Raw genomic sequence first — 26,923 nt, forward strand, 5'->3', positions numbered from 1 at the left:
AGAAGACTCTCAATTTCGGTGTACATTTCTTCAACCTCTTCATCATCATGGCTCGATGTTGGTGCAAAAATCATTATAACCTTTAGTTTGTACCTCTTAGAAATCCTGAGTATTAGTCTTGAAACCCTTTGTGATGTACTTTTGAATTCCAAAATGTTGTTTTTTAAATCTTTATGGACCAGAAACCCAACTCCACCTTCACTCCTTTCACTGTTTCCATTGGTGTACAGCAGATTTCCACTTGATAAACTTATAAGTGATTCATTTCTTCTTCTTGTTTCAGCCAAACCGATGATATTCCAATTCACATTTTCTAATTCCTTTTCCAGCTCTAATATCCTGTCTTTACCGATGAGTGATCTTACTTTATAACGAAAGATTAGGAAGCGGGAAAAAACGAAAGATTAGGAAGTCTTACCTTAAAAAGAAAGATTAGAAAGTGGGAAAATAAGAACTTACCCAATCTCAACTTACCCAATCTCAACTCAACTGAGTACGTTTGGAATCTACCGGAAAAGGGCATTTGATGCTATAACCATTCGCCTGACAATGTATGGGCATTACTGGACACATTGTATAATGGGTATGCTACTGCAGGACACCCTGCAACACCTTAAAGTCCATGCTAAGTATGGGCAAAAGCTAAGTAAGTCAGGGGAGGTATCCATGGACTGGAGATGGGCAAATGTGAGCCCAATTCACAGAGAATCAAAGGGCGACACAAGTAATTACAGACCTGTTAGTTTAACTTCTGTTCCAGGGAAATTAATTGGGGCACTGGTTATAGAAGCACTGCAGGATCATCTAGACAAGACTTCAGTTACAGGTTGGACACAGCATGGTTTTGTTAAGGGGAGTTCTTGTCTGACCAATTTGATTGGATACTATGATGTGGTCACAAAGGAACTGGATGCAAACAATAATTTTGATATCATATATTTGGATCTTAGAAAGGCTTTTGATACTATTGCACATGGAAGACTGCTGCACAAATTGGAGCAGTGTAGCATTGGAGGCAAATTGCTGCTATGGATAAAGGGATGGTTGAGTGGGAGAAGTCAGAGAGTGGTAATCAATGGACACTGCTCTTCATGGACTAATGTTATTAGTGGAGCCCATCAGGGTTCAGTGTTGTTTTCTGTATTTATTATAGATAATGATGATGGTATATCAAGCTTAATGTCCAAGTTTGAAGATGATACAAAGGTTGGAAGGGTTATTAATGACACTAATGACAGTATGCTGCTGCAACAAGATCTACAAAAGTTGAACAGATGGGCTGAGAGGTGGAAAATGAAGTTTAACATTGAAAAATTTAAAGTACTGCATATGGGAAGCAGCAACCCCAGCATCAACTGTGTAGTATCAAGTGTAGTACCACACAGTTGATACTGTGTTGTACTACACTGACAGTGGTAGAGAATGAAAAGGACCTTGGGATAATTGTGCAGGCAGACATGAAGTTTTCTGAGCAATGCAGATGATCTGCAAGAGTAACTCATGGTGTCTTGTCAATGATATACAGGAATTTTTCTAGCAGGGATAAGGAGGTGATTATCCCCTTGTATAAGGCAATGGTCAGGCCACACCTTGAGTACTGTATACAGGTCTGGAGGCCTCATTTTAGGAAGGATGTAGAGCTGCTGGAGCGAGTGCAGAGAAGGGCAACAAGATTAGCGAATGGAACAAAGGGTTGCTCTTATGAAGAAAGGCTTAAGTTTTGGAAATTACAGTGCCTGGAGACTAGGCACCTGTATACACCTCAATCAGACTAGGTGATCTGATTGAGGTGTATAAAGCCTTGAATGGTTTGAGCATGCTCAATGCTGATGGGATTCTTCCTCATGCTCAGAATAATCGCCTGAGAGGGCATAAATTCAAATTGAGGAAGACAGTTGTAGGATAGATGTGAGGAAGTTTGCCTTTAGCCAGCATGTGGTTGATTGCTGGAACAAACTTCCATCTGTTGTTGTAGAAGTTGATAGCTTAAATAGATTCAAGGCAGAACTAGACAAACATTTGGAGTGAGTAGATGAGTGAAATTAGAAGATTTGTTTGTTTTATTTTTGGCTGATGTTATATAAGCTTGCTTTCTTGCATCATGTGCCTTTACTAATGCTAAGGGTTCATGCTAAATATGGGCAAAGGTGGTCCCATGAGGTACTAGGTAGGCATTGTTAATACAAAGCCTATATATTTCAAATATTATTCAAGAAGGAAAATTTGGATAAATACTAAACTAGTACTAGTAATACCCATAGTGCAAGGAAGTCACAGGCTTTTGGTACACTAGCAAAAAAAAAAAAAAAAAAATTCAGTATATATTTTGTTCATTCCTAAGGAGGTTTAAAGTCCAATTTTGATCCGTACTTCTAGTTTGCTCTCCTCCCCATAAATCTATACATATCAATGAAAGTAAGTTTTGGGTCTTTGGGTATTATTCAAGAAGGAAAAGTAGAATTAACATTACATTTTTAACATATATTCTATTGATCTGAGCATTTTAGGTCTAATTCCATTCTGTAATCCATTGTTTCTCTTCCCTACCTCAAGAAATGTATATATAAATGAATATACATTTTGGATGTTTGGACATTACTGGAGAAGGAAAAGTTAATGATGACCACTAAACAGCCATTATTATAAAAGTATTGAATGTAATCAGTGTATATATTATTTTGAATGAAGCAGGCAGGTCCAGCTCACAGCCAACTTTCACTGCAGCATTATATCAGCATAACTCTGCTAGAATAAAAATAACATCATTCTAATTCTACAATACAATGGAAAAGTGCATGACTAGCTTTCACAGCCTTAGCTACTGTTGGATATTTTTAATTTCCAATTGAAAATTATTTTACACATCAGAAATATCTGTGCCGATCAATTCTTTTATGCTCCACCTCACATTTGCCTCTCTATTAGTGTCTAACTTCAATATTAATTATTTTTTTTTAATGAAACCTCAAACACAAAGGTATTAGAACCCATAGTACTTAATACTGTATATGGGTTGTAGGCCGAGAAGACAGAAGGTACTTATTGACATTAGATTTCTATATCTTGTAATTTTTAGGAAGTACATGTAAAGGAGTGAAACAGAAAACAGAAGTAGAAGGGATAAATGAGGAAGAGGAATACTTGGTTTTGAGAGGTTCGGAGTTGGGTGAATGGATACTAACTGGTTGCAGCACATGATCAGACAAGTTTGGCAGAGGGTGGAAGATTTACAGATGCCAATTCAGAAGAACAATGCCTATGGAAGTATCTATAGAAAAGGCATGTAGCAGAAACTGAATGTCTATGAGATAGAGATTGGAGAGACTTTGTAAAAGATGGACCATTAGCCTGAAAACCCTCTCTTGAATGGGGTCTAGAAGCTCGAGAGAGGTTTTGGGAGGGCACCACGCCAGATGTGGGAAATATTCCATTATAGGGAGGATTTCACATTTTTACAGATGAATAGTTGTTTAGAAGAAAAGTAATGCTGAGAGCAAAAACGAAAACCCAGTTTTTTGGATATAGTGCAGAGGAAACAATATTTGTGATATGCTTATGCCAAGAGAGATTTTTGAATTTCAAGATGCATTTTTGAATTTGATGTTAAAATTGGACTAAATATTACAGTTAAGATTCTATGATTTTTATAAATTAAAACTCTGCCTAAGCAGCTGAATTTTTGCTCCATGGAAAAGTCATTCTTCATCTTTGGTTTAGTCTAAAATGTGTCATTTCTATACTTTTGAAATGAACATAAGCCAATGTTATTTGAAGAAAAAACAATCAAACACAACAGTTGTATGATGCCCACTCTTCAGTGTGTATGTTTATTTGTGAATGGCTGGCTAAAAGTGAAATCATCTTGTATCTCCTTATACTACAACCTGGTATTTGTTTTTATTTTTGTTTCATATAAAATGGGGGTAATTGTGCAGGCAGATATGAAGTTTTCTGAGCAGTGCAGATGGTCTGCAAGAGTGGCTCATGGTGTCTTGTCAATGATATACAGGAATTTTTCTAGCAGGGTGATTATCCCCTTGTATAAGGCAAAGGTCAGGCCACATTGAGTACTGTATACAGGTCTGGAGGCCTCATTTTTAAGAAGGATTTAGAGCTGTTGGAACGAGTACAGAGAAGAGCAACAAGATTAATGAATGGAACAAAGGGTTGCTCTTATGAAGAAAGGCTTAAGTTTTGGAAATTACAGTGTCTGGAGACTAGGCACCTGCAAGGTGATCTGATTGAGGTGTATAAAGCTTTGAATGGCTTGAGCATGCTCAATGCGGGTGGGATTCTTCCTCTTGCTCAGAATAATCGCCTGAGAGGGCATAAATTCAAATTGAGGAAAGAAGGCTGTAGGATAGATGTGCGGAAGTTTGCCTTTAAGTAGTGGGTGGTTGATTGCTGGAACAAATTTCCATCTGTCGTTGTAGAAGTTGATAGCTTAAATAGATTCAAGGCAGAACTTGACAAACATTTGGAGCGAGTGGATGAGTGAAATAAGGGGTTTTTTTTTTTTTTTTGGCTGATGCTATATAAGCTTGCTTTCTTGCATCATGTGCCTATGCTAATGCTAAATCAATTTTTACATTTATTTCTAATGCACAGTGGTAATATTTTCAGACTAAACAGCAGACAGGGAACAACTTTGTCAATGAGAAAAAAAGCAGCTGATTAAGCAAAATTTAAATTTAGAGATCATAAAAATCTATACATTGAAATTCAAAATTTAGATCTAAATCTAAAATTCAAAAATTTTAGCCAAAACATTTTTTCCAGTGCCTTTTAAATGAAATGCCCTGCATACAGCTATCTACACACACAAAGTGTGATCAAAAAGTTCTCTTCGATCTCTGCTCGAAATGCAGACATCAGCAGCATCACTTAAGAACTCTCTAGAAGGTAGTTATTCAGAGAGAGCATCAGGAAACCATTCAGATAAAGCTTGCAAGCTTTACTTGGGTAGTTTTCTGATGGCAAGCTTTACTCTTCACATGATTCACATTGGTAGAGAGAAGTGCCAGATAAGTAGGATTTTCCTCTTCATCACTCTCCGAGCATGTCAAACACCAGTAGAGTCCGTCTGAACAACAAAGAGTATATGAGAGCTCTTCAGACACTGAATAAGCTCTAGTCAGAGTTACCACTATGACATATGGCAAAATTTCAAGTTCTCTTCTACTCTACACAACTAGAAATAGTGGTGCAGTAAAATATAGTAATGCACATTTTTTAATTTTTCTTATTTCATGGTACATAAGTTTTTCACAACACTAGTAACTTTAGCGACTATAGGTATTTCTTTAAGATAAATGGGCAATTTTTAGAATTAATGAACAGGCCTTATAATCCATTAAATTGATGGGTTTTATTAATTAAATTTTTTTTATTGCTGCTAAGTACGGTGCAAGTACTAAGAACAATAATATTCATCACAGTGACATGGCCAAGCATTTATAACACAATTCATTATAACACAATATTTAAATAACTAATGAAAATCTTCTGAGATAAAATTACAAAACAGATAAGATAAAAGATTAAAAAAAGTAATGAGAAAGTCACACCTATGTGCAGTGAAATTATAAAAATCATGCCTTCCTTCAAAAAGTTTCAAGATTTTGTTTACTTCATCCACTTCTCTTGCTGAAAAAAAATTAGAAAATCCATTGTTATTAAAATGTTAAGAATGAAGATTCAATCATTGATTAAATAAACTGTAAACAGTAATGGTTTACTATAATGAGAGCTGAGGAAATCAAAAAAATTAATCATTATAATGGATTCCAAAAAATAGATTAAAAAAGGACATAAACATTGAAGAAAACAAGTAAACTGATTCTTGCAAAAATTAAAACAGATAAATCAAATTAGAATGCCTCATGCTTTCCCACTCTTCACACAACTGCTCCAATCAGGCAAATGTATTCCATTATAACTAAGAATAATTAAAACATAATAGCACGTGACAAATTGAATCAACAACAGTTAAATTAAACAAGAGGTACATATACTCAAAAACACATGAGAAAAATTACACTATTCCTACAGCTTAAAGAACTCATTATAAATGTACTTATAAACTCATCTCAACTCAGCAAGTGTATTTAGTGTACACTTGCTGAGTTGAGATGGAAGGAAATAATTTTAGAAGTACTAATGAAAAGGTACTTATATACAACAGTAAACAAGTAACTCAAGTAACACATAAACAAGAGATATATAAAAATATGTATGAAAAAAATTAAATTATTGCACATCACTTAACACATTCATTATTTCCTTTATTTAATATTATGAAAATGATGGTACATTAATCATAGATGTTAAAGGCTGTATTCATAAAACTGTAACAGACTTTCATAAACATAATTCTTTTCCTTAGACCTATACTTTCAGAATCCCTAACATCTTACCTAATCAGAATTAGATTTTTTGTTGAATGAGGGTTTAGGGAAAAATAACAGACATGTTTTTCTTAACTTCAGATACTCAACTGCTTATCAGAAAAAAATGATCATCTAACCCCTATTTGGAGTTAGAATGATCATTTTACAAGAATTTTAATTCCCAAGTGTGTTTGAATAGCATGGAAAACATTATATACTCAATCATTTCTTAATTTCCTGGTCTAATTTTTGCAGTGCATGATGTGAAAAATGCAGATTCCTATTTGAAAGTCATTCAATTTATCAATCAACGACAGGCTTCTGTATCACCTGAACTTATATGCAGCACCCCATGCATTTTTCTCTTCAAGGAGCCTCATTAGTTCATTTGACATTCATTTAGGTCTTAGTCTTGAATGGTATTTCTCAGTTGATATGAAAAGCCTAGCAGCTTCTATGATTATTTCCTTAAATGCTTCCCATTTAGAATTTGCTGGTGGTAACAATGTTAGTTGGTCCCATTGTATAGAATTTAAAAACTGTCTGAGACCACTGTAGTCTCCTTTATGAAAGAAAAAAAAAACTCTTCCCCCATACCCTTGATGATAGGTTACATCTTTAAGTAAATTCCACATCAATACACTGTGATCACTGCCACCTAGTGGTTCTTTAATTTGCAGATTCTTAATGCATGAAGAATTATGGCTGATAACCAGATCAAGAATATTGCTCTCCCTTTTTGCCTCTCTAACATGCTGCTGTACAAAACAGTCATCCAATAAATTCAGAAAAGTTTTGCTAAGGTGTGAGTGACTAATCCATAAGTTTCAGCCAATATCTGTAAAGTTAAAATTCCCCAAAATAAGATATTCTGATTTACTGGCCCACTCTATCTCTCTGTACAGTTGTTTGTTGTACTCATTAGAGTCATTAGGCATATAACTCACTGGCCACACATGTTAACTGGATAGACGGCTTTAGATTTTATGTTTCTTAACTAAGAGCATATCCCCCTCCCCAGCCTCCTATCCTGTCTTGTGATCCTACATGTAACTCTGATGAAAGTGAAATGTGGGAACACATTATATATCAATACCCAGATTATGAGGACCACAGATGTTGCTTAATTTCAAAGATACATGACCTGCAAAATGGTTATGAGCACCTTTTTGTCACACAGGAGCATTATTAAAAAGCACTCACTAAATATGTACAGGCAGTATTCACAACTCACCGAATAATTATGAATGGGACCCAAAGAGTCCGAGACTCTGGAGGGACTCAAATTAAGTTCTCCTGTCTAAATAACTACCTTAACTGGACCATCCGTTTCTAATACCATCCAATTTTGACTGCTAACACCTAATGGTGTAGGATGCTGACACTTTCACAGTGTGGGATTAGATCCTTGAGTAGATCTCCTGGATGAGCCACTCACGGCACCATTTGCTGACACCATACTTGGTGTTGAATACACCAGGGCAACTCAACATCACGAGTACCCTGTCTAAACATAGGACCATTTTGACTAGAGTGCTGATGCCATTGGGTGTGGGATGCTGTCACAGAATGGGATGTCCACCAGGATACCCTGGCAGCACTGATTTGCTGATGCTCTAGCATGCCAGCATGGGATCACAGGGAAACTCAGGGATAGATGAATCCTGTATAAATAAAGGACAATAATGACTATTTCAGGATGCAGACACCCCCACTTGACTGGTTAGAACAGTAAGTACCACTGGCCATCTGGGGTTAGACTGCCAGGAGCCTCGTGCTTGTCATCTAGAATGAATTGTTTAGTAGTTCTGGGTGTCTTACTGGCATGGCCTCTGCCTTATTATCATATATGAGAAGACTGGGGCACTGCAGGTAGGTGCTGCAGAATATCCCCTAGGCTTGGAGATCTCCCTTGCTGGCCCATGCATTCCTAGGACCAGGATGTTAGTTTTTTCCCTGTGTCTGGATGCTGTGACGCCCATGGGATGATGACACCCTTTCTCAAGAGTGTGGGATATCGATGTCTACATGGCAACCTTGTGGGACTTACTCATGACCTTTATTTCGCTTTCCCGGGGGGGGGGATGGCCTCCCAGATCCTCCTTCCCTATCTTCCCTAACCCCTTTTCAAATCTTTAAGGTGGATGCTTCCAGCTACATCCACTTCTTTACTTCTATTTCCTCCCCTACCCTTACTTCCCACAGGTGTACTCCCAAATCCCAATTTCGCCTGGTGGCTAGCCCACCATCACTTTTTTAACTCCTCCCCTCTGGGCAGGACTACTGTCACCCCATTCTCTCCCTCTTTTATTCCCTACTCACACTATCTCCCCAGTCTTCCTTTCTTTATTTTTATTTTTTCTGGGCCCTCCCTGGGAAGCTCAGGCAAACCCAGGGTTTACCTGATCAGAATCTATTTCTCCCAACTGATCCTACATTCCCGTGGCAAAGGATAGTAACTAGGGGTTGGTGGTTTCCATAACCCCCTAGGCTAAGAGGCTGAATGAACAACATACCAACACAACCTATACTAACCAAGCAGCATTAGCATTAGTAGAGGCATTTGATGCAAGAAAGCAAGCTTATGCAGCATCAGCCAAGAAAAAAAAAAAATAATAAATAAAAATAAAATAAATAAATAAAAAATAACCACTTCCACTTCACCCCCTCTGTTCGTTCGAAATACCTGCCCAGCTGAGCCTTAAACTTATTTAGGCTATCAACTTCCACGACAAGGGATGGAAGTCTGTTCCACCAACCAACCACCCGCTGGCTAAAGGAAAATTTCCGCACGTCTATCCTACATCTGTCTTTTCTCAATTTGAATTTATGCCCTCTCAGATGATTATTCTGAGCAAGAGGAAGAATCCCATCAGCATTGAGCATGCTCAAACGATTCAAGGCTTTATACACCTCTATCAGATCACCTCGCTGGTGCCTAGTCTCCAGACACCGTAATTTACAAAACTTAAGCCTTTCTTCGTAAGAGCACATCTTTGTTCCATTCACTAATCTTGTTGCCCTTCTCTGTACTCGTTCCAGCAGCTCTACATCCTTCTTGAAATGAGGCCTCCAGGCCTGTATACAGTACTCTAGGTGTGGCCTGACCATTGCCTTATACAAGGGAATAATCACCTCCTTATCCCTGCTAGAAAAATTCCTATATATCATTGACAATACACCATGAGCTACTCTATATCATTGACAATACACCATGCGGTACTCTTGCAGCCCGTCTGCACTGCTCAGAGAACTTCATATCTGTCTGCACAACCACCCCCAGGTCCCTTTCATTCTCTACCACTGTCAGTGTAGTACCACAGAGTTGATACGTTGCTCTGGGGTTGCTGTTTCCCACATGTAGTACTTTACATTTGTCAATGTTAAACTTCATTTCCCACCTCTCAGCCCATCTGCTCAACCTTTCCAGATCCTGTTGCAGCAGCATAGTGTCAGTAGTGTCCTTGACAACCCTGCCAACCTTCGTATCGTCTGCAAACTTGGACATTAAGCTTGATATACCATCATCAATATCATTTATAAATACAGAAAACAATAATGGACCAATACTGAACCCTGAGGGACTCCACTAATAACATTAAGTCCACGATGAGCAGTGTCCATTGATTACCACTCTCTGTCTTCTCGCCCTCAACCACCCCTTTATCCATAGCAGCAATTTGCTTCCAATGCCACACTGCTCCAATTTGTGCAGCAGTCTTACATGTGCAACAGCATCAAAAGCCTTTCTAAAATCCAAATATAAGATGTCAAAGTTATTCCCTGCATCCAGTTCTTTTGTGACTGCATCATAGTATCCAATCAAATTGGTCAGGCAAGACTTCCCCTTAACAAAACCATGTTGTGTCCGAGCTATAACTGAAGTCTTGTCGAGATGATCCTTCAGTGCTTCTTTACCCAGTGCCTCCATTAATTTTCCGGGAACAGAAGTTAAACTCACAGGTCTATAATTACTTGTGTTAGCCTTTGATCCTCCTTTGTGAATTGGGGTCACATTTGCACATCTCCAGTCCATGGGTACCTTCCCTGAGTCCAAGGAAGCTCTCATAATTATGGCTAAGGGTTTGCTTACTTCCTTTGCTGCCTCCTTTAATACAACTGGATAGATCCCATCCACCCAAGGTGCCTTTCTTGTGTATCTTCAACAATTTCTTCTCCACTTTCCTCTCAGTTATTACAAGATTATCTAGCTTACTGCCAGAGTTGAATACACCTCTGGCATTCCCCTTGCTGAATAACTAATCATGTGTGAATGTCGATGCAAAATATTCATTTAGTTTGTTAGCCACCTGAGCAGAATCATCAACGGTTGAACCATCGATATCCAGTAGACCAATCTGATTTATCCCCTTCCTTCTAGAGTTTACATAAGTAAAGAACTCTTTGCTGTTTTTCTTTGCATCCCTTGCCAAAGATTTCTCGTAATCTGCCTTCGCCTGCCTAACCTCCTTTGTAAGTTGGTTACAGATCAACTTGTATCTATCATAGGCTTTTGTGTCATGTGTTAATTTGTATGTATCCCATGCATTTTTCTTCTCTGCCATATGTCTCATTAGTTCATCTGACATCCATTTAGGCCTAAACCTTGAACAATATTTCTTAGTTGGTATGTAAAGCCTAGTAGCTTCCAAGATAAGTTCTTTGAATGCTTTCCATTTTGAATTTGCTGTTGGTAAAATCATCAGTTGGTCCCACTGTATAGAATTTAAATACTGTCTCAGTCCATCGTAGTCACCTTTACGAAAGCAATAACCCTTCCCTTTACCCCTAATGGTAGTTACCTCTTTGAGTAAATCCCACTTCAGCACACTGTGATCACTGCCACCTAGTGGTTCATTTATCTGCAGATTCTTAATGCATGAAGAATCACTACTGATAATCAAATCAAGAGTATTACTCCCTCTAGTTGCCTCCCGAACATGCTGATGTAGAAAACAATCATCCAATTAATCCACAAAAGCCTTGCTAGTGTGTGAGTGACCAGCCCCCAAATTCCAGTCAATATCTGGGAAATTAAAATCCCCCATTATAAGACTCTCTGATTTACTGGCCCACTCTATTTCCCTGTACAGTTTCTTATTATACTCATCAGAGTCATTAGGCCTATAGCACACTCCTACTCTCAATTTTGATCTCCCAATACTTATGTCACACCAAACTGACTCAACACTGCACTGTTCAGCGATGTCTACTGGCTTCACTTCCTATCCTTTCTGTAGACATTGTACTCCCCAAATTCCAGTTCTGCATTCCTTATATCTGTGAGACATCACGTCTCTGAAATCCCAACAATATCTGCCTTTGATGTTTTAGCAATACCTCAAATTCATCAAATTTATTTACTAAACTCCTAGCATTGGTGTACACGCAAGTATACATGCACCTGTTCTTTTTCTTAGCTACCCTAACACAACCCATGTGTTTACTTGTACCCCAATGATTCCCAGCAGTCTCTGAAATATCCTGCATTTTATTTTCCAGGCTGCTGCTCATTCCAATAGAAGCAGTGCAAGAATCACTTTCACCTCTGCCAGTGGCTACTGTTAATCTATTAGTCCTTGTATCCCCCCAATCTAGCAGTTTTCCAACCCACCTAACATTGCCTCTATAACATCAGCAAACATTCTTGCACCCTTTCTATTTAAGTGTATCCCATCCCTGTAGAAGCAGTCTCTCCTGTTAACAAGTACAGACCAGGATGAAAAAAATTCTACCCCTCGAGCCTTGCACAATCTTTCCAGGGCCCAATTGATCGACAGGGCTCTCATCATATACTCCCTCCTATCGTGTCTGGGCAGAATTGCAGACACTTTCAAATTCAAATCTAATTCACGGCTTTTTTTTCAACAGTGACCTGTACTTCTTAAGTAATTCCGCCAGTCTCCTACTCTTAATATCATTAGTGCCTACGTGTATAACTATATCACCTTTTGTGCCCTTAAAAGATGATATCTGCTCTAAAAAGTAGAAGTAGAAGATTATCCTATTGTTTATCCTAAGAAGATTATCCTATTGTTTAAGTTTATCCTATTGTTTATCCTAAGAAGATTATCCTATTGTTTATCCTATTGTCTAATCTTCTACAAAGTAGAAGATTATCCTATTTGTTTAAGGCAATGGTTAAGCCACATCTTGAGTACTGTATACATGTATGGAAGACTCATTTTAAGAAAGACGTGGATCTCTTGGAATGAGTGCAGAGGAGAGAGCAACAATTTTAGCTAAGAACACAAAGGGATACTTTTGCCACAAAAGACTCCAGTTTTACAAATTGCAGTACTTAGACACTAGGCACTTGTGAGGAAATCTGACTGAAGTGTTTAAGATTTAAATGGATTGAATAAATGTAGCAGTGATGGTATTCTAACTCTTTCTCAGACAACACATGCACAAGGGGGCATAAACGAAAACTGAAAAAGGTTGTTGTTGTTGTTATTTGGTTTTAAGGAGCATTAGCAACTAAGGCCATATTGCTCCGGGGATGTGCGGTGGTCATTCCCTGACCTTTCCGCATCCTCCATATTTGGTGGTGACGGGCTCGAACCCCGGTCTAATCAAGAATCGTGTGCTACGCACTGTTGCTCCTTCCCACCTGGCTACGGAGGCACCAACTGAAAAAGAATGGCTGCAGGAGAAATGCAAAAAAAAAAAAATTTGCTTTTCAGCCAGAGGGTAATTGATTGTTGGAACAAACTACAATCTGGTATTGTGGAAATGGATATTGTGGATTTTTCCCCCTTTTCAATTATGCTGTATAAGCCTGTTCCTCGTATCATTTGCAAGTATGTTATCAATAGTACCAATAATAACTAGCAAAGTGACAACAGTGTTTTTTTTTGACAACAACAAAAAAAAAAAAAGATGATATTCACGTGATTACTTTAAAAATGGTAAATCCGTTATGAGTGAATATTATTTCACTGCAATTGAAATTTCATGAGCAATTAAAAGCAACATTATGTTGAAGCTCCTAGAGGTATCTTCCTTCTTGTCTGACAATGCTCTCAGAATCTTATAGCCAATCAATGATTTATGTTATGAATTAGTTTTACATTTACCCTATTCACCAGATATGGCTCCTCTTGATTGCTGTCTATTTCCTGCACTGAAAAGACATTTAATAGGGCAACACTGTCTTCTAATTACTTCTTAACCACTTGATCAAGGAGTACTTCTAATTATTCCTCAAATACTTGATCAAGGAGTACTTAAAGGGTGAAGACAGTGAGTTTTAAGTTAAGGGGTCTAAAATTATGAGAAATGTTGCATCAAGTAGATAGCTCTTAGAGGGAACTATGTTGAATAGAAGTTGATTGATTTTCAGGCTGCTGCATTCTGTTTAAGGTAAGCCAGAAGCTTTTACTGTTCATATATGAGTGTAATAAAATACCTTTCCTGAGGATGGAGGGATGTTTGAAAAGTAGGAAGGCAAGTTGTCTACTCTGAACATTTGATATCACTGTCATTTTTTTACTCTTGCGAACAGTATAACTTGTGGATGTAACTCAGCTGGTCAAAGGAGTTGAGGGTGCATTTTTATACTGAAAAAATGCATAAAGAATAGGCTGGATGGCTTATTTTTCTTTTTTGTATGATGCTTCTGGTAGCAACAAGTGACTTCATTTCTATTCTTTCTACTATCTCTTATCCAGTAGCAGACTGTACACGTGTTCATGTGTTGATATTGCAGACCCCAGGGTTTCTCCCATTAGCTGCTATTGTACACCTTGTGAAGCTTATGCCAAAACCGGCCATTTGTATGTAGTGTGTTGGGTGTATAAATGTAATGACATATTCTGCTGTAGTGTTGTCAGCTGGTACCTGGCTCTAAGCAGTGGTATAGTGTTCTGTGGAAGGCACCAACAGTAGTTTCCCGCATCTGCACCATGGTACTTTGTGAAGAATTACAGAATCTCTGTAAAAGCCAGAAAAAGTGTAGTGTCTGGTTTGTGTCAGAGTAGTGTTAAAGTAAAGCGTGTTAGCTGTCTGACGGCACGGGGGTTTCCCCCATCTCCGCATTGTATTCTTTGTGGAGGCCAGAGATTTAAAAAAATGTGTGGGGAGTGGTCTGTTGTGTAGCGTTATGTTCTGTTGTTTCTCTGACCATTTAGCCGTTGGGCCCCTATTGGGACCCACCGTTGCCCACACTTTGCCACGAGGAGGCAGGTCAGGTACCCAGTAGATTATTTAAGTACTCTGGCAGGTTCCACCACCTAATTTCCGAGGATTTCAGTGGCAAGCCTAAAAAAAAAAGGGAGGGGGAGGTGTACACTAGAATTTGGCCGAAAGAGATTTACAAGAAAGCGGTAGAATTTAGATATTGATTAGAATTTGGCAGCATTGTTAAGGGGTGTATTCGGTCGGTTTAGTGAGGGGGGGGGGAGACTGAAGGCCAGGGAAAAACAGATAGAAGAATAGGGACAATAGAGTAGGTATCCCCAAAGAGATCAGTGGAGATGAGCCCCACCAGGTGAAGTATGAGGGGGAGGCAGGGAAGGGAGGAGACAGAGACCCGTCTCCTCTCTCCCCTGCCTGGGGATGGGGTTTTAAAAGGAACCAGGTTAGAGTACCCAGTTCAGATCGCCAATGGCACGTCGGCAGCAAAGCCACAGTATTTCTTTGTTGGCGATGGTTGTCAGGTCCAGGTAGTGTTGAATCCGGTAGGAAGGTCAAACTGTCCAGAGTAGTGTCAGAGTAGTGCTACATTCTGTTGTTCTGTCTCTGGCTGCAGGGACCCAGGGGAACCCTACATTGTTCACCACCACCACTGGGAGGTGAGCCAGGCTGCCCATTATATTCTGGCTGGCCTCGTTTAACAAAAAAAAAAAAAAAAAAAAAAAAAAAGGAGAGCAAGAAAAGAGGAATGAAAGAAGGGGAATGAATTTGGGTGGATTGACAGTGGAGAATTAATCCACCCTAGTTTAGGCAAAGTAAGGGAAAGAGTGAGGGTTTAAAAGTCACAGGGGACAGGTTCCCCTGTGTAATTGCCATTGGCATAGTAATTGTAGATCCCACACTGTGATGAGTGCCAGCAATCCCGCACCTAGATCAGTGCCAGCAGTATATCCTACCATTTCGGGTTTGCAACAACTTTTAAATCCTGCACTCCGAGGAGTGCCAACATCCCGCACCTTGGATGGCACCTGCAATAAATCCTACTCTATTTGGGTTAGCATGGTTCTGTCTGTGTTGTTCTAGGGGGATGGAGAGTTATCCCACGCTGACCTGGGTTACTTCTTGGGCTCTGAGTTCTGCAATCTTAGCTCGCCTAAGTGCAAATGTTTCCTGTGGTTAATGCCTTATAGGTATCTTCCTCGAGTAGCAGAGTGAATTTTTGATTGCGAGGGTTCCTCTGTATTGTGGTGAGGAATTTAAGCCTAAAGTTGTCATAGCTGGGCCTGGATCTTAGCAGGTGGGAAGTGGCAACACCTGGTGATCACATCCCACCCCCGTCCCCACCATGAAGAGGCAGCCTGGATGTACTATCATCATGCTGTGCCAACATAAGACAAAGTCTCAAGAGAGAATGTGATTAAAGGTGAATAGTGAAATTTGGAGTAGAAGGAAGAGTATGGGAACTGGAAGTGGGATGGAAAGAGATAGCAAAGAGGAGGATCAGATGAAGGGATCAGTGAGTAAAAATGAAGAGGAAAGAAGTTAAAGCAAGACTAAAGAGAGTGCTTCTTGCTTCTACAACATATACACCGATGAGCCAAAACATTATGACCAGGGAGTAGTTATGCAAATTGAAGCAACTGCAGGTGAACCATGGCATGTAAGCGGGTTGGGACACGGTATAAAAAACACCTGATACTGAAAAGAAAAGTTCCCCGATGCAGATTTCATCCAGAAAGACAATTCAGCAGTTCCAAAGTGAAGAATGCAGCATCTTTGCTGCTAACAGATATTTACACTCTGAGGAAACTATTAACACAATCACATTTTAACACAAAAATATACAAAAAAATCTATTCTGAAGATTCTATCAGCAAACTATCACACCAAGATGACACTGAGTATCCTTCAAACATCTTCAAGACTGTGAAAGTTCGTTTAAAAATAAGAGGTATCTGTCAATATCTTCCAACGTGAAAAATTCATTTAGACATAGACCCCAAGCCATATATTCACAGAACATATATACACAAGAAATAAGTTTCTCCTAACATCTTTCAGGATGAAAGTTTGTCAAGAGAGGAGGAGGAGGAGATGTTCCAAAGGCACACAAGAGTAAATTCACTTCCAGGTGTGTGATACCTAATAAGATACCTAGAAATCGACGCTTATAACTAATTCCATTCCAGTTGGACCTCATACAGAAAGGACAGCAGGGATCACAACATCGGCTTGCAGAGCATTTTCCAATGTCTTCCTAGAGTTTGTTGAGAGTAAGATACCACTTCAACTTCAAGACAGATCCAAACCCACAAGTAACCAAGAGTAGGGTTATCATGACTAACAAATTGATTGATTAAAAGTTAGTTAATATGTTCACAGTGTTTTCCAAAAGTGAAAGTCATTGTGACCAGGGTAGACACATCAACAATGACATAGAAGCAATTTTTTTAAAATATTTAAATCACCCAGTTAACTTCCAAGAGTGAGATCTGCATATTTTACATTTATTTACATTCCTTGTGAGGAATACACAATCACCAACCAGAAATAATCCTGAGAAGTGCCCCAATAACTTCCAAAATATGCAAAGTTCAGAGGAAGGATCTCAGGATGTAATGAAAACCTAAGAAATTATTACTCATCATTAAACAGAATATAGCATTAATTCTATCACAGAAGAGGCACCTACTGGAACTTACTGTGCAGGAAGTTCCTCTCTTCTCTTGAAGGCACATACAGCAAACAAGTTAAAAAAAGAGAATGAAAATATCTTTTGTTAATATTAATTCTGGTTTATTATTCCTGGTGAAGTTATTTACAGCTATGTTGAATTCATGTTGTAGATTATGGTAATCATGGCAATCTTAAATAATATGATCAGTTTCATCAGAACCACAAAGACACAAGGTTGAAGTTGAAAGGCCCAACTTAAAAAGTTTACTGCTGAGGGTACCATGTCCAATTAAAAGCAAGGTAGCTTGAAGGCTCTGAGAAAACCAAAGTAAATCCTTTTTAACAATCTCCTTAACTGTCAGGAGAAACTCACGAGTCACACCACCAACATTAGCAGAGGTGCAATCTGCCTGCCATTTAGACACAAAAGTGGTTTGCAGTCTTCTTTTTTCCTGAGTCACAGACATTTTCAAATCCAGTTGAATATCATCAAGTGCTACTGCAACATTTTTCTTGAGGTTATATTTAAAATATCTGAAACGTGTCCCATAATGCACTGATAGCTTACCTAGTAATACCTGCAGGGTCAAAGTAGAAGATGTCCTGCACACTCGAGACATCATCAATAACAATGCTCTATGTGCTTGTAGAAGTTGTTTTATAATTACTGATTTACTGGTCCAGTATGCCCAGGCACCAGCACAATATGTAATGATGAATAAAAATATGCAATTATAATGGAGTCTCAATGTATGGTTCTTTAAGCCCCACTTCTGTCTTGTAACCTTCTGCAATCTGGTTAAAATAATCTTACATTTTATCCTTAAAATATTTAGTATGTGGCAAGAAACTCGTGCCATCGTCCAGTAGAATACCGAAATATTTAATGTGGGGAGTATACTGTATGGATTGATTCCTGTATTTGATAAGGTTTATGATCGAGTTTACCTTTAATCAACATTTGTGTTTTTACAATTGAGACCTGTAATTTGTGAATTCCTGACCAATTTTGGAGATTCCTCAAAACGATGTTGGCAGTTTCTTCTGAGTTCCTCCTCAAATTCCCACAAATCAGTGTCATCAGCACAGGCAACCATGTGTGTGTGTGTGTCATTGAACCTTTTTGTTGAGTCAGAAATGGAATAATGGATTCCAGCACAGGGAACCGAAAATTGACCCATGTGGGCATCCTCTTTTCATTTGTCTGGAGACTTTATTTGTTCCACTTCTTACTACAATGGCACAATCTGAAAATTTGCTACCAAGTAGCTTATAGATAGGATCAGACATCTAGGTTTCCCAGAACCTCTCCAGGGCACTCTGCCTTTGAATTCCACAAAGAAACCTAGAAGATGTTTTGTGTTAGTTTCTTGTCTAATAGTTAAGAGTCGGGAGACTGCATCTTCAATGCTTCTACCTCTTGTAAAACCATACTGGTTTAAAGAAGACAGTCCCTTTGCAGAGTAAGCCATTATGAGTTGACTAGCTAAGACCTTTTCTAGGGCCTTGCCCATCATTGGAAGTAGAGCAGACTGTACAAGTAGAATAGCCCACTCTCATCTGCATTTAAAACATTCCTAGTCTAAAACAATGGAAAGAAACAAGGCAGTGATTCGTTCCAGTGGCCAACAGTTCCTTGGCTAATAATTCCACTCTCAACACTGCACACTTTTGTAGGAATATCATTTTTCTTCTTAAGTCTATCCCCCCCACTCAGTAAATCCTTAGTTAAGTTCAACCTCACTGTATTCTGAGTTGATATCTATCTCAAGAATTATCCACTAATAGGATCATTTTCTGCTTCCATATTTTGAAAACTAAACAGTAAGTCCCCAGACTTACTGTTTAGTTTTCAAAAGTTAATTTTACAAATAGCCTGTTTGGAAACATGATATTGTTTCTAAATTTTTTTCAAGTGGCATACCTCATTAGAAAATTTCAGCTCTGTTTTCATCATTTGTAGCTGTATATAGAAAAGATAGATTTTCTAAGAGCTTCACACCATTACATATTGACTGTAAACATGGAGAGAACATATTACTTTATATACATACACCGATGAGCCAAAACATTATGACCAGCGAGTTGTTATGTAAATCGAAAATCGAAGCAACTGCAGGTGAACTATGGCCACATGCGCGGGTCGGGACATGGTATAAAAAACACCTGATACTGAGCTCCATCAATCAGTGTTACTCTTGTTCTTCAGATAGGAAAGCAATGGACTTAAGCAAGTTTGACAAAGGCCAAATTGTAATGGCCAGATGAATGGGACAGAGCATATCCAAAACGGCATGGCTGGTGGGATGCTCACAGTCGGCCATGGTTAGTACCTACCAAAAGTGTTCCGAGGAGGGAAAACCCAAAAACCGCAGGTGAGGTGTTGGACGAACATGGCGCATTGATGATGCTCGAGGTGAGTGAAGGCTCTTCTAGATCGTACATGGCAACAGAATGGCGACTGTGGCACAACTCACCAGTAATTGGAATACTGGTGACGGGAGTAATGTGTCACAACACACAGTACATCGAACCCTGCTGAAAATGGGGCTGTGTAGCCACAGGCTCCTCCAAGTGCCCATGCTAACCATGGTTCACTGGCGACAGAGCCTACAATGGGCATGCGAGCATTGAAACTGGACCTTTAGTGATTGGAAGAAGGTCATCTGGTCCAATCATGTTTCCTGTTGCACCATGTGGACAGCCGGGTATGTGTGCATCGTTTACCTGGGGAAGTTTTTGCTGTTTGTTTGGTTTTTAGGAGCATTAGCAACTAAGGCCATATTGCTTGGGGAATATTTGGTGGTCATTCCCTGACCTTTCCGCATCCTCCATATTTGGTGGTGATGGGCTCGAACCCCGGTCTAATAAAGAAGCGTGTGCTATGCACTGCTGCTCCTTCCCACCTGGCTACGGAGGCGCCACCTGGGGAAGTGATGTTGCTTGGATGCAGTGTGGGATGAAAACAAGCCAGTGGCAACGGTGTCATGCTTTGGGTAATGTTCTGCTGGGATACCCTGGGTTCAGTCATCCATGTGCCGGGCACTCTGACAGCTATCACCTACCTAAACATCATTGCTGACCAGGTACACCCTTTCATGGCAACGGTCCTCCCTTCTGGCGGTGCCGTCTTTCAGCAGGATAATGCAGCATGCCACACCACTCGGATTGTTCGAGCCTGGTTTGCGGAACATGAGGAGACGTCCAGGTATTGCCCTGACCTCCAAATTCCCCAGACATCAATCCCATTAAGCATCTATGGTTTGTGTTGGAATAGCAACTCTGATCTGCAGCGTCTCAACCTATCTTACAGGAGTAAGATATCTATCTTACTCCTGTCTAAGGTATCTAAGAACCTATCTTACAGACCTTACAGGAGTTAAAGGATCTGCTGGTTACATGTTCGTACCAGATACCACAAGACATTTAGAAATCTTGTACTGTCCATGCCTCGCCGGGTACGAGCTGTTTTGGCTGCACGTGGAGGACCAAGATATGAGGTAGGTTGTCGTAATGTTTTGGCTCATCAGTGTATATTTTAATGTATACAAGTTTCTGAAAGCAGCATCAATATAGCATCTTTTGTAAACTGTACCTTAGTATGTTTCTAAACCAAAATGTTGTGCCTAAAAACATGTGGAACTTCAATTTAGTGATTTCATCTAAAACAAGGTAGGTACCTAAAATGCAAGTAAAATTTTAAATCAAGATATACTAAATCAAGAAAAATAACACATTACTTATACGGCATTTTAGCTAGGACCACAAAAAATATACCTTAAATGTATAAAAAATATTAAATAAAGAACTCTTAATTAGGATTCTGCTATATATTCCTTTGCAATTGAAATTTCATGAGCAATTAAAGGCAATTTTATGTTGAAACTCTCTGAAGGGATCCTTCTTTCTGCTTGACAAAGCTCCCGGTACACATGGAGCCAAGCAATGATTTAGGCTATGAACTGGTTTCACATCTACCCTATTCAGTAGATATGGCTCCTTTTTGATTGCGGTCTGTTTCCTGATTTTTACTTCAAGAAATGTTCACTAATAGGATCATTTAATAACAGCCATATTATGAGCAGCCCTTATATATACTTTCATATAAAACTAACCTGAAATTCTAAATGCTTTTGTAGTTAGCTTTTCCACAGGTGTGAAAGCAAATGTAGGCAACATGTAGATATATGATCTGGCACTACAACTTTTTTTGCCATCAAATGTTGGAGTTACTTTCTTTATACCTATAGGAGAAAAAATAAATACAAAGCATCACACTTTGTAGACCTGTGATGTATTACTGCATCTCCTAAAATATTTCTTACAATTAACTTACATATCAGCATATAGCTTATTATTGGGGGAAACAGAAAAAGAAGAATTCATAATTATTCATCACATGATATTATTCACATCTTAGTTTAATCCAGTGAAAGTTTGATAGTTAGATTAACTGTCAAAATCTGGAAAGCAGAGCAGCACAATATGTACCATTACACTGGTGAAAGTCTTCTGTTTTTTAACTAGCTAATGAAAACTGGATAGGTATCATAACTAATAAATACCTATATAACAATTAATTTTTGCATACCACGTTAAGTCACACCAACACAAGAGCCTTGCTCTTACAAAGCCTATCTATTCATCATGAAAACGTACACCAGTGAAGCATCTATTGAATCCTCTAAAAGTTTCTTAATGGCAGCTTCAAAGGGGGTTCGAGAGTAGCCCGTGTGGCCGCAGCTATTTTGCAGCTCCTGGAGAAGAGAAGTTTTTTCTGATTTATTTTCTGTTTTATTAGCTTAAATTGGCATATTTACTTATTTTCTAGAGTAGTTTTATATTCATAGTTACGATACTTAGTTTAAAGTTTAACTTGATAGAGATTTTGTGGGTATTACTTAGTATCGGTATCAAATCCACGTGTTCCAAATTGCAACTCTGTTGAACGAGAGGTTTTTAACCGTATTTAGCCGATTTATTAACCAATTGTTATATCAAATTATTATCTATAAGTAGCTATAGACCTAGTCAGGATCCTTAGTTTATTCTAAATTGAGACAGCGAGATTTGGAAGTTAATCAATACTTAAAAGAGTCCGTAGAAGTACCGTTCGTAATTACCGCCATTGTAACATGATACAGCATATCTGGAATTCGATAGCATTAGCTTTGTATAGTATAGTGCATAATATAATATTGTCAATTAATCAGTAAATCTATTAATCTTGTTAAACTTCATTGTCAATTAAATTGTACTTTTTAACTATATATATATAACGACTTAGAGTACAAACGTAACAAATAATTAATACATAACTTGATACGGAAGTTATATAAAGGGAACTCGTAGATAACACTCGATACTGAAAAATAAATATAGCGTTATAACTGTGTTAGGATACAAGTTTAAGGTTTTAATTTTGTTCTGAAATTGTAATTTTATTGACATTAAATCGAAATCATGACTCAAACCAGAGTAGCAAAGCAAAAGGCTCAAGCTAATGGGAGTGCTGTGGCTCAGGGGAAAACTGAGGGGGGCAGTTGCCCTCTGAATCACAGCCTTTTAAGATGCACTGTTTGCTTGATGTTTGCCGAGCATTCGGGTACGGGACATGATACTGCCATGGGGGATGTCTTTGTGTGTGCACGATGCAAGGAGTGCAAGAAAATTAGGCGACAACTCAGCGTTGTTATGGGCCTATATGAGACCTTGAAGGACAGGGTGGATGCCCTCGAAGGAAATAAATTGAGGGGCCCATCAAGCTCTCAGCTGACCACATCAACGCCAGAGCTTGCACTTGGTCATCTTGCAACACAGAGGCAGCCCCCAAGGCAGAATGCGCTGGTCCCACAAGAACTAGTAGTTGTTGGTGACTCTATTGTCAGGGAAACGGGGAACATGCTTTGTAAAAAGGATAGGTGGAACAGGACCAGGGTATGTCTGCCAGGGGCAAAGGTTGATGACGTTGTAGAGCGGATATCATCTTTTAAGGGCACAAAAGGTGATATAGTTGTACACGTTGGCACTAATGATATTAAGAGTAGGAGACCAGCGGAATTACTTAACAAGTACAGGTCACTGTTGAAAAAAAGCCGTGAAGTAGGGTTGAATTTGAAAGTATCTGCAATTCTCCCCAGACACGATAGGAGGGAGTATATGATGAGAGCCTTGTCGATCAATTCGGCCCTGGAAAGATAGTGCAAGGCTCAAGGGGTAGAATTTTTTTCAGCCTGGACTGTACTTGTTAACAGGAGAGATTGCTTCTACAGGGATGGCATACACTTAAATAGAAAGGGTGCAAGAATATTTGCTGATGCTATTGAGGCAGTGTTAGGTGGGTCGGAAAACTGCTATCTTGGGGGGAGACAAAGACAAATAGATTAACAGTAGCCACTGGCAGAGGTGAAAGAGATTCTTGCACTGCTTCTATTGGAATGAGCAGAAGCCTGAAAAACAATATGCAGGATATTTCAGAGACTGCTGGAAGTCATTGCGGTACAAGTAAACACATGGGTTGTGTTAGGGTAGCTAAGAATAGAAACAGGTGCATGTATACTTGCATGTACACCAATGCTAGGAGTTTAGTAAATAAATTTGATGAATCTGAGGTTTTGCTCAAAACATCAAAGGCAGATATTGTTGGGATATCAGAGACATGGTGTCACACAGATATAAGGAATGCAGAACTGGAATTTGGGGAGTACAACGTCTACAGAAAGGATAGACAGGATAGAAAGGGAGGAGGGGTTATGCTATTAGTTAAAAACACATAAAATCGAAGGAAGTGAAGCCAGTCGACATCGATGGGCAGGGCAGTGTCGAGTCAGTTTGGTGTGACATAAGCATGGGTAAATCAAAATTGAGAGTAGGAATGTGCTATAGGCCTAATGACTCTGATGAGTATAATAAGATACTGTACAGGTCACTCACACACTAGCAAGGCTTTTGTGGATTTATTGGATGATTGTTTTCTACACCAGCATGTTCGGGAGGCAACTAGATTTGATTTGATTTGATTTCGATTTTATTGGCGCATTAGAGGCAACTAGAGGGAGTAATACTCTTGATCTGATTATCAGTAGTGATTCTTCATGCATTAAGAATCTGCAGATAAAGGAACCACTAGGTGGCAGTGATCACAGTGTCCTGAAGGTTTTTTTTTTTTTTTTTTTGTTTGGTAGTTATTGGCGCATCGGCTTCTGTGGCCATAATGCACCTCCCAAGGTTTTTTGCAGTACTTTGATCCAAGCCCGAGGCGGGATTCGAACCCGCGACCTTTGGGTTGCCAGGCAGGCACTTTACCCACCCGGCTAGCCCGGTCGGCGTGTGCTGAAGTGGGATTTACTCAAGGAGGTAACTACCATCAGAAGTAAAGGGAAGGGTTTTTGCTTTCGTAAAGGCGACTATGATGGGCTGAGACAGTACTTAAATTCTATACAGTGGGACCAACTGATGATGTTACCAACAGCAAATTCAAAATGGGAAGCATTCAAGGAACTAATCTTGGAAGCTACCAGGCTTTACATACCAACCAAGAAATATTGTTCAAGATTCAGGCCTAAATGGTTGTCAGATGAACTAATGAGACATATGGCAGAGAAGAAAAATGCATGGGATACATACAAATTAATGGGTGACATGGAAGCCTATGATAGATATAAGTTGGTCTGTAACCAAGTCACAAAGGAGATTAGGCAGGCAAAGGCAGATTATGAATAATCCTTGGCAAAGGATGCAAAGAAAAACAGAAAAGAGTTCTTTACCTATTTAAACTCAAGAAGCCAAGGGATGAATCAGATTGGTCCACTGGATGTTGATGGTTCAACAGTTGAGGATCCTGCTCAGGTGGCTAACAATCTAAACGAGTACATGTATTTTGCATCTACATTCACACGAGGAGTTATTCAGGAAGGGGAATGTCGTAGGTGAAGTAAACATTGGCAGTGAGCTAGATGATTTTCTAATAACTGAGAGGAAAGTGGAGGAGAAATTGTTGAGGATAAACATAAAAAAGGCACCCGGGGTGGATGGGATCTATCCAGTTATATTAAAGGAGGCAGCAAAGGAAGTAAGCAAACCCCTAGCCATAATTATGAGAGCTTCTTTGGACTCAGGGGAGGTACCCATAGACTGGAGATGTGCAAATGTAACCCCAATTCACAAATAAGTAATTATAGACCTGTTAGTTTAACTTCGGTTCCAGGAAAATTAATGGAGGCACTGGTTAAAGAAGCACTGCAGGATCATCTGGACAAGAATTCAGTTATAGCTCAGACACATCATGGTTTTGTTAAGGGCAGGTCTTGTCTGACCAATTTGATTGGATACTATGATGCAGTCACAAAAGAACTGGATGCAGGGAATAACTTTGATATTATATATTTGGATCTTAGAAAGGCTTTTGATACTGTTACACATGGAAGACTGCTGCACAAATTGGAGCAGTGTGGCATTGGAGGCAAATTGCTGCTATGGATAAAGGGATGGTTGAGTGGCAGAAGACAGAGAGTGGTAATCAATGGACACTGCTCAACGTGTACTAATGTTATTAGTGGAGTTCCTCAGGGTTCAGTGTTGGGTCCATTGTTGTTTTCTGTATTTATAAATGATATAGATGATGGTATATCAAGGTTAATGTCCAAGTTTGCAGACGATACAAAGGTTGGCAGGGTTGTTAAGGACACTACTGATGCTATGCTGCTGCAACAGGATCTGGAAAGGTTGAGCAGATGGGCTGAGAGGTGGCAAATGAAGTTTAACATTGACAAATGTAAAGTACTACATATGGGAAACAGTAACCCCAGATCAACGTATCAACTCTGTGGTACTACGCTGACAGTGGTAGAGAATGAAAAGGACCTGGGGGTAATTGTGCAGGCAGATATGAAGTTCTCTCAGCAGTGCAGACGAGCTGCAAGAGTAACTCATGGTTTCTTGTCAATGATATACAGGAATTTTTCTAGCAGGGATAGGGATGTGATTATTCCCTTGTATAAGGCATTGGTCAGGCCACACCTTGAGTACTGTATACAGGTTTGGAGACCTCATTTCAAGAAGGATGTAGAGTTGCTGGAACGAGTACAGAGAAGGGCAACAAGATTAGTGAATGGAACAAAGGGTTGCTCTTACGAAGAAAGGCTTAAGTTTTGCAAATTACAGAGTCTGGAGACTAGGCATCGGCGAGGTGATCTGATAGAGGTGTATAAGGCTTTGAATGGCTTGAGCATGCTCAATGCCGATGGGATTCTTCCTCTTGCTCAGAATAATCACCTGAGAGGGCATAAATTCAAATTGAGGAAGGACGGATGTTGGATAGATGTGCGGAAATTTGCCTTTAGCCAGCGGGCAGTTGGTTTGTGGAATACACTTCTATCACTTGTTGTTGAAGTTGATAGCCTAAACAAATTTAAGGCTCAGCTGGACAGGTATTTTGAACGAACGGAGGAGTGAAATGGGAGTAGTGGGTGTGCTTTTTTTTTTTTTTTTTTTTTGGCTGATGCTGAATAAGCTTGCTTTCTTGCATCATATGCCTCTACTAATGCTAAAATTGTCTTACAGGGCTCACTTACCTGGAATTTTTGCAAAACGAACTTCCACTGCTACTAGAGGATGTTCCCTTGGCTACGTGGATTGGTATGTAGTTTCAGCACGATGGAGCTCCTGCAAATTATGCTCATTTGGAGATACAATATAAAAATCAAATTTTCCCTGAATGATGG

At 39.3% G+C, this 26,923-nt stretch overlaps 1 protein-coding gene across 1 annotated transcript in view; it reads right to left on the reverse strand.

Annotated features, from left to right (window-relative positions):
- Positions 1-26,923, reverse strand: part of LOC150089644 (pseudouridylate synthase 1 homolog) — a 130,640-nt gene that overhangs the window by 64,991 nt on the left and 38,726 nt on the right. Inside the window, exons 5-6 of the mRNA XM_090390062.1 lie at positions 21,317-21,445; positions 5,568-5,646 (exon numbers count right to left, since the gene is read on the reverse strand). Coding sequence (XP_090246188.1) covers positions 5,568-5,646; positions 21,317-21,445 — 208 coding nt within the window. The remainder of the gene's footprint in view (positions 1-5,567; positions 5,647-21,316; positions 21,446-26,923) is intronic.

The sequence above is a fragment of the Mastigoproctus giganteus genome, chromosome 2 (genome assembly GCF_048544385.1).
Source record: "Mastigoproctus giganteus isolate SK-2022 chromosome 2, ASM4854438v1, whole genome shotgun sequence".
NCBI lineage: Eukaryota > Metazoa > Arthropoda > Arachnida > Uropygi > Thelyphonidae > Mastigoproctus > Mastigoproctus giganteus.